This window comes from Plodia interpunctella, chromosome 16, assembly GCF_027563975.2.
Source record: "Plodia interpunctella isolate USDA-ARS_2022_Savannah chromosome 16, ilPloInte3.2, whole genome shotgun sequence".
Classification (NCBI taxonomy): Eukaryota; Metazoa; Arthropoda; class Insecta; order Lepidoptera; family Pyralidae; genus Plodia; species Plodia interpunctella.
Window position 1 is genome coordinate 3,468,272 of NC_071309.1, and position 9,770 is coordinate 3,478,041.

The 9,770-nt window shown below is 35.8% G+C and overlaps 1 protein-coding gene across 1 annotated transcript; it reads right to left on the reverse strand.

Annotated features, from left to right (window-relative positions):
- Positions 1-323: 323 nt before the first annotated feature.
- LOC128676544 (polycomb protein Sfmbt-like) lies at positions 324-9,717 on the reverse strand. Its single transcript, XM_053756698.2, has 10 exons — positions 9,333-9,717; positions 9,032-9,249; positions 8,535-8,765; positions 7,786-7,958; positions 7,409-7,547; positions 6,630-7,105; positions 5,896-6,121; positions 5,532-5,718; positions 4,595-4,821; positions 324-3,586 (listed from the first exon to the last, which is right to left on the reverse strand). The coding sequence occupies exons 1-10, from the start codon at positions 9,445-9,447 to the stop codon at positions 3,203-3,205; spliced, it is 2,376 nt and encodes a 791-aa protein (XP_053612673.1). The 5' UTR covers positions 9,448-9,717; the 3' UTR covers positions 324-3,202.
- Positions 9,718-9,770: the final 53 nt, after the last annotated feature.

The window sequence follows — 9,770 nt, forward strand, 5'->3', positions numbered from 1 at the left end:
TAACTATCTTTTGCCCGCGGCTTCGCTCGCGTGAATTTCTCTGCGAATGCGGAATAGACATGATTTTTGTACAAAGTTTCAGGTCCCATCGTAGTCACTTGGGGTTGATTTTTGTAATAAAAGCCTATGTTTGAACGGGGGTCTTAACTATATGCATACCAAATGTTATCATTACAGCGGTTTAAATGTGAAAGCGGAACAGACAGACAGACTTTCGCATTTATAATATTACATGGTACATATGGTTTTATTTTTTAATTTACTAATAATTGTACTATTAAATATTTCCCATGAAAAAAGGTAATGTTACATAAATAAAACAATTTTCATTTTCCCTTTCATTTAATAGCAGAAAATCCAAATCTTTCACACACTGATTTCTGTAAGTCACAATTTCAAGGCAATATATAATAATGTTCTTTAAAAACTAAGTATAGAGATCTTGTTTAGAACCAGGATAACGAAACAAAATACACACCTGTATTCAACCAAAACTTGTATAGGACTAGACATGTTTTTATGTATTTAATAAGACACCACCGATACAGCATTATCTGTGGTAGATCTTGATCCTTCAACGTGCAGGTGGTAGGACACTCAGGGCAAGACAGCATATAATCTGTTCTGATTCGCTAAAATATTTAATTTGGTGGAATGTGGGTGGAGCACTCATACAATTAAAAAATAATTGCGCTGTACAAACGCAATTAAGGACTACATAAAAAAGACACATCGCCATTAAAAAGTTGAGTTCATAATGTAAAAATAATATGATATTTTCAAACCAAGAACAAATATCCATCCTCATTTTCATAAAGGAAAAAATGTGATTTTAATATCAATGCCAAAGACATCGAAATAGCGTAGCTAAATGAAATAGAACATTTCCATACAACTTCCCGGCCTGTATCATACAAATTGGAAAGGTAAACGTAAAAAGCCGGGTACACAATGAGGGACAAAATATATTACACTATATCCCGTTTCTAATGTTCAGTTCCCTTTTTTGTATAAGCTAAATGAAAGATATGATGATGTCTATTAGTTTTCTCTGTCTACGATTAATACAGATGCATACCCTCATTTCCAATATTTAACCAACTTTATATAATATTCGGTGTTGTAAAGCATTACCTATCACGTGTGAGCCTGTGATGTGTTTTCAGTCTTCGAAGCCTTTGTGAAGGAGGTTTTTAACACTGAATCCAGCCAATTTCCTTCCTTACTTCCCATGGATATTATTTATTACGAAGCGCTTTACCCGCACACTAGCGCCACCAACACACTTAATAATTTTATTTTAATTCTTAGCAAAAAAAAAATTTTTAACAGATAATGCCAGATAAATAATGATTAGAAAGTATTCTAGTTTTCCATTATACAATGTTGACTAAATCGTATAGTGTACATACATACATTTGAGTCAAATGCAGATATTTTTATAACTTCTTTTGTTTTGTAAATTCATAAATCCTTTATGATAAATGGATGAATTTTTCTCATATGTCTAATATGAGAAAAAAAATATTACAGAAATGCTAGTTAAGTATCTAATTCGATTGTGTACTCAATTAAAGCCGATAGTTTTACAAACAATTAGTGATAACTTGAAGTACAGCTAGTAAAATATGTTCTTACGTTGTACTGTTGCTGGAATAGAAAGGGATGCGCATATATTTAACAGAAAAGGAAGTCCTTATTAGTTCTTTTTCTTTCATATACCTGTCATCCTTTTCGGTTGCCGCGACAGATTTAAAACATGTGTAGACGATTTGAAAGCTTGTAAAAATAAGGTGAAAAACGAAATTTTCTCTTAGATTCATAGATAAAAAGCATTGTTAGCCGTACTGTAAACTCAAACACCACATAAAAAAATAAAATCAGATATGTAGACATGACAATTCACATAAAGTTACTACAGGGGATAAATATTGCATTTAAAAATTTTCTTTACTATCGATAATTAATTGGAATGTCGATATAGTAAAATTGTAGATTTTTCGGAAACACTAGTATGTCGGACAAAGACATTTGATAAATGGAATATCATCCTATTACAAAAATTATGTAGCACCATAGCATATAAATTACAAAGTACGCTAAATTGCAAGTTTAGTTTTAATCCACTGAAACTAAACCAAAACATACTAGACTAGAAAAATAATTTAACTAAGTATTTCGAAACGAAGCAAAAATATACGAATTTCCAATTGATTTTAATGTTTAAAATATTTTGTCAAGTTTCTAAAACACGATATACTAATTAAAACATGATTGTTTTAAATTATTTCAATATATTTTACTACGCAGGTGGTATTGAATCACCATTAGTGATTTCAAATAAACTTGCAAAGGAATTATAAGAAACGTGCCCCATTGTTCAGAGGTTTTGACAGTGACGTGCGTTGACGTAAGTCGAAAACTTTATACAATTTCTGCGTTGCCGTCGATGCAGCGCGACTAAACAATGTCCTGGCTCTAATAGTAGTGAAAAACTGATCAATGGGATCTTCTAAAGCAAAGGGCTGATGACTATCAGCCCTTTGCTTTAGAAGAGACAAAACCAGGGATTTTTAATACATAGGCGGTATATAAATTATAGAATACATTAGTGTTAAAAGCTTACAGTGTAAATTGTTTCCCATCCCTTTCCATTTAAATCATTACAAACACAATCCTAAAATTAATTTGTGTCAATTTTACAGTTCATAATGTAATGGCTATAACCTGTTTTGCTAACTTTATATAAAATAAATATTATGCACATGAAGCTATAGATAGTACTGAAGCCAGAACTCCCAAGAACCTGTCTTAAGCATTGCAATATAATACGTAGGTATAACATGTAGTGTAGATATCGTGCAGTTAGTTACCTTACCTTTTAACGTACAAGAAGTCGGGCAGATGAAAGAAATAGCAGTACATGTACGGTTGACTGCAAAAATCCATACCTTTTGTACCCTAATCCCTAGGAATAAGGTTCACAATTATGTATGGACCGACCCTACTTAGGGTTCTTGGGAGTACTAGCTCTAGTATTACCTATAGCTTCATCGACCAATTACTGTGTTTCTAAATCTGAATTAGTCAATATTTTATATAAGTCTGTTATATATTCTCATCGCATATGCAAGAACGTCAAAGGCCACAATTTCCAATGCAAAAAATATTGCGCACGATCACTACCTAATAAGCGAATAACCTACTTATAACTACTTAATAATCTACACTGAGGTTGCTTTATTTTACACTTCAATTGCTGGATCAAATCGAATATTTTGAGTGAGGGACCTACCTTCATCTCAAGGAGTTCTATTATTTCATCTTTTGACAACTGCAGCATCATATGACCATCAATATTATTGAAGTTGACGCAGTAGGGTTGACAGTCGTTGACAGTTAAGAACCTGGCTACGTCCATGGTAGTCCAGTTCTCTGGATCGACTGTGTTTAGTATTTCTAAGGGCACTGTGGTGTTGACTAGTCTAGGTATCACCTTGTCGGAGTCGTACGTGTCTTCTATTGACATCTGCGGAGGTTCATTGGGAGTTCCACAGGTATCTTGTGGTGGGTCTGCGGGGACTTTCTGTAAATAGTTAATACCATACAATTTATATCAAGTAATTATGATGATGTAAAGAAAGTTTCTGGCACCAAATATATATAACAATCACCCAGGACCAGGTAGACGGAAGGAGCTAGGGCCTATATCCATGAAATATTATTTTATATTTGTGGATTTATATATATTTCAGACTTGTAAATTGTAATTTCGGACTTGTAATTCATCCGATATTGTACTATTTGCCAGTTCCACATCTGAGCTCGAAGTTATGCTCCAAGGCCTGACCGTCCTAACCTATGGTGCCCAATCATGATCACTTTTTCAAGAGCTGAGGTTAAGTTAACGGTGTGCCAACGAACAAATAAAGCGCAGCATTTTCGGTGTTAAACTGACTGACCGAGTTAGAAATACTAAGCTGCGTTCTATCAAGAAACTTATATATATTGAAGAAATGGTGGCTAGGCTAAGAAGGAACAGGGCGGATCACGTTTGCGGTATGCATTCTGAAAGATGGACATTGTTAGGTACCACTGACGTACATAGAAAGCGATATATATATATATATATATATATATATATATATATATATATATATATATATATATATATATATATATTATAATCAGCACTCGGATCACAATCATAACCTGTTTTGATATACCTTTTGACTATGTACATTATTACATTATGTACTTTTATATATTATTAGAAAGAAAAAAAAAACATTGTAAGAAACAATAATGGTAAGCCGATCTGGCATGATAGTGACCAACACTGTTCAAATGAGTTTCTTTCGGCATTTCTTCTCAGCAGTGGTCGTTCCGAAATGCCAGTAGTTTGTAGCTTGTGAGAAATAACTTTAAATATTGACGAGAAAAAGTGCCTGTGAAGGTCTAATTTCTTTTGAATTTGAATTTGAGGCGGTATTAGGCGGTCGGTTGAACTTAGGGATTTCGACAAGAGATGGATGATAGGCGCTGTCGGTTCTATAAGGGATAAAGACGTGATAAAGTATATTCTTCAACTCACCATGTCATCATGTCTATCATTTTCATGCAACTCTAACTGTTTCAATTCCTGATCGTTCTGGACTACCGGCTGGACGTCCATCTTCACTACAACTGGCTCGAGCGGCTCCACATCGGCCGACGTTTCCGACACACTTGTCGGTGGAGATAGACTCTTAACATCGCCCATGTCGGAATTCTGAGAACTCTCTTCAGTGGTATTCGGCGGTTGGGCCGCGGTCTTCGGTCCTGATATTTACATCAGCAATTATATTAAACTAGCACTTCTCTCAAAAGAGTTTTTGATGAAAACTGCACTCAACAGTTTATCAGTTAGTGTTTGAAATGAAAACTGTAATGGCAAACCACTCCATCAAATTGTCAAGTCTGAGGGGTGTGCCTGCAAAGAGCGGCACATGAAAAAATGACAGCTTATCAAACACGTACTATTTAAAGTATAAGTAAAAACATGTGGCTCAGAAGAGTCTAATATTTTTAACATATTTAACACGCCTGACTACATTGTCTCGCCTTTAGCCTTATTCTTTGCGTTCTCCTACGATTTCAGTTTTTTAGATGGCTAATATAAAGGCTTGTTTCACCGTTTGTTGATAAAGTATCTGATAGCCTATATGTAACATATCGAACAAATGTTATCGAAGTGTTGGATAGCGTTAACTGGCAAACAACTTCGGTCCGATTTATCTAGCAATAAGTTTATGTTATTTAGGTGAAACTGGTTAAATTAACATTTTCCCGAGTACAGAAATTAGAGGGGTGTTCATAGTGAGGGCTGCTTCATAGTATGATCTCACAAGTGGTGAAGATTAGGGCCGGTCCCTAATCTTCCACAGTGCAGAGGTAGGGCACAAGGGGCAAGATAGGAGATGTTCCATAATGTGTTATAACCATCAGCCGCGCCACGTGGCCACAGCCCACAGCCCCCGCACTGCACTCACCGTCAGCCGCGCGACGCCTCCTCCTGCTGGGCTTGGGATGGGGGCGGCGGGGCACGCGCGGCGCCGCGGGCTGCAGCGGGCCCTCCAGCCGGTGCCCCACGGCGCGGCACCACCCCACCGGGTACATGTCCGTGCTGTGCGCCCACAGCCACTGGTCGTACTCAGTACCCCACCCGTCGAAGTGGACCTGTCATTAATTATATAAGCATTATTCTTATATTTTCTATTACCTCAATTTGTCAATTACCATTTGGCGTGCTTTCTGTCTGTAAACTATGCTGATTTGGATTGCGTCAATGTTGTGTCAGCGCGTTACGTTTGTGGCGTAAAAGCTGAACTGTACTGGTGTGTATATATATATAACCTTGAGCAGATCGCAGACGACCCTGGCGACGGTGGCCACACACACAAGGCGGGGGTCCATGAGGTCGGCGCACTCGAGCCGCATGCCGCACACGAACCCGTGCGACACCACGTGGCCGCGAGCGGCGAACAGCGCCGCCCCCGCCCCCGCCCCCGCACCCGCCGCCGCCGCTGAGCTGCCCGACGCGCACAGGTACTGCTCCCAGTTGAACTCTTCTGCTGTATATCTGAATTGCATTAATCACGTTATTTTTTTTTTCATTTTCTACCCCAAAGGTTATAAAACATTTGCCTAGATGAGGTTTAAGACTGATTAAGGTTCTTCTATGCTACTCCACAATAATTTAAATTAGATATATTAAGAGGAAGTATTTTGTGTTGGATGTAAGCCACCTAAAATTAGGCTCTAAAGCATAAAGTCAAATCTTTATGTATGAATTCATTTACTGCTCAATAGGGTAAAATAAAATCAAAAGTAAAATGCTTCAAAGTAAAATATTCATCATCTGTTTATAAGTGGCCTACAAAATATATGTATACTAGATTTTATAATATTACACTAATTTATAATATTAATGACAATTTCCTCGCACTTGAAGTGAATAACGGAGTAATTAATACACCTAACATTTTAACCCTTGACAAAACACTTCACTTTACTATCTTGGTAGGTATACAAAAATTGAATCTATTATTTATTCACCGAGATGGCGGATGAGACTGTCCAGTACTTACCCAGAAGGAGGCACAAGTGGAATATTATTAGCTAATGCAAAGCCAACAGGAAATATGCACGGTGATCTCTGGTGATAACAAAACCAATCCGCTCTGGACTCATCAGGGGGATAAAAATCAATCCTGATCATCATGTACCCTTCATTCAGTATTTGCATCACTGTAGCAGCACATATAGATGAAAGATTCAAAGGGTCGATAGCCTCTAACTTCATTCCTTCAGAGAACAATGGTGGTTCATTTGTTGGATATTTATAAAACATATCAGGAGTTGTGTCATTAGGCAGCAACCTTCCAGTAGCTACCCTTTGGCAATAGCTCGCTGGAGCATCTAAACGGTGTCCTACATGGAAAGCCCAGCCCACAGGATGAATGAGAGGTGAGTCTTCATGACACCAAAATCCATTGTCTTCAGGTGAACTGTCGTAATATTTTATGTGTAACCGCTTTCCTACTATTTCACACACACTCGCAACCTGAAAATAAATGGAAAATAACTTTGACATGTTATTTTGCGGTCTACAACCTGAGACAGGTGGTCAGTGCTAAATGTGGCTTTTGTTCAATTTCAGTGTCTACTTTATACATATTTATACTAAGTTTCACCTAATTATTTACAGGAAAACCTTTTATTAATTGTGTCTTTGTTAGAACCACAGAGAAATGAGACAAAGGGGAGAAATAAAATTCACAATACAAGAAAGAGTCTTTGTTTTGCTTTCTGGAAGGAAAGGAGATTTTCATATATTGGTAAAAATAAAAAATGTTATGTATCTTACTTTTACTTGTGAAATTCTATTCTTATCCACCACCTCCATAACAGATCCGATAGAAAATCTTGATGCAAGGCTATCATTGAGTTTGGTGTAGAAATTGGCTGGTAATGTGCGAGCTCCAGTAAGTTGTTTCACTAAAAACCTGTGATTCAAATTAAGATATTAAGCCAACCACATTCGAATTATATTAAAAATACATTTCTTTTGTCAAGATAATTAGTTAATGTTCAGAAGAACAGTATTTTCTTGACATATATGAAACTCTAAACATAAATGAATTCAGTTTTCAAAATCAAACTAATTCATTGGTTAAGAACACTTTAATTACCCATCCCAGAGAGTGTCTTATATTTGTACTTTTAAACCATATTCTGACTTACTTCTTCCAATCAGCATATTTGTCTTCAATACTACGAGGTGGTATAAGTGGCTTGCCCCGAGTGGCACACCAGCCCACTGGGTGCACTTCGGAACAACACAGATTCACCCAAAAATCCTTGGAGTCATCACTGCCAAATCCTTCATAGCGTAACAGTCCCATATATCCTTTAACCTGAATTTAAAAGAATTAAACAGAAGTATATGTTTTTGAGTGGCACTATTGATTTCTCAATAGAGAAGAATCAAGACACTATAGTTAATAAAAGATTATAAATATTTAAATATGTACATGTATGTACATTTAAGAACAAACCTAGCCACAAAAATTGCATTCAAATTTATACTATGTATATTATTTTTAAAAAAACAATAAAAAAAAACTTTATCAAATATGTACTTTATCATACTATAACTTTTAAAATAAAGGGTTGCCTTTGGATACATTTTATATTTTTATCTCCTAATTCAGAATTTTAGTGTAAGTAACAAAGTAAGCAAGGACAACCCCAAATTGATATTGAATACCAAGTAAAAAAGCTTAAGATATTCATATTTTAAGCTTTTTTACTTGGTATTCAATATCAATTTGGGATATCAATTTGGGGTTGTCCTTGCTTACTTTGTTACTTACACTAAAATATACACTATTCATAGTGAACACAGTATTACATTATCTATTATAGTTCAGTGTAACTAATATGTTAGCACCAGAATCACTAAATATTTATCATACAATAGAAATACATACTTTTAAAACAGTAGCTACCCAAAAATAGTCATTCAGTTTATCAGTTGGATTATCACAGTCATTGTTTTTCACTTCAACTTTCATGCCTTCAAAGGTGCTATCCCACATTTCATGGAGAGGAGCGTGTTTGAAAAGACTGACTGGTGCGGCAAGAAAGTCACAGCCAAATAATTCATCCTTCCACTCGTAGCTATTAGCCACAACTGAAGCAGACTGCTTTATAGGACCAGCCTAAAAAAAGACCAAATATTTAGCATTGTTAACTAATAGCAAGTAGGAACTAATACTAAGTAGCAAATATAATAACATATAAAGAAAAGTAGATACTTGTGTAGTGACAATGAGAAATTATTATTCTATACTATAATAATTAAATTTATTTATATTTTCAAGATAGTTATGTAAAATAAGCAATTCTTAAGGGTCACAGCCTAAAAGCAAAATTAGATTTGTAAGTAAACTGCATGTTGGATTATTCAATTAATATGATTAATTACCTGTAAGTCACTATATGTAGCCTGCCATTGCTGGAGCTGAGGCAAAGGTTCCAAGGGAATCATGCCAGCCATATGCTCGGTTCCTTCCATTAGTTTAAACCGCCAGTTAAAATGCCGACGTCTGGTACTACTTACGTGACATCTCAAAGAGCAAACTTTATTATTACGAGTGTAAAACTGCCCTCTACGGCCAACAAACCCACAAAATTCACATATTGCTGAAACAAACCCACGTAATTTCGATCGTATCCAACAGTATAATTGACAAACACCGCGCCGGGCTATACTTATAAATACTCACCAAAACTGTCTTTCTCAAGCGGTATTATAGAAGGGTGGTCAACAATATTATTCTCCTCCGATAAGTCAATTGAATTACTAACATTCACAGCATCGCTAGATGCGTAAAAAGCCATAGTTTTACAGCAGTCATCACAAAAGGCGGCCAACTGGTGAACAAAGTTTCAAGCATCTTTAGACCGACCATTCAGTTCATAACTTTGCTATGCACTTTCTTTTTCGAAAACGCCTGTTATTGTTACTATTAAAAATAAGTGATTATTAGCTTCTTTTCTACGATGATGGAGAATAATTTGACATCTATTTTCGATATAATTGTACCTACATAACCAACCAAACCATTAATACAATTAAAAATTAGCTGAATTCCCATTTTTCTCAAATCCATAGATTTTTAATTTGTGTTTTTGTTTATTCTTTTGGTTGGCAATTTAGCATA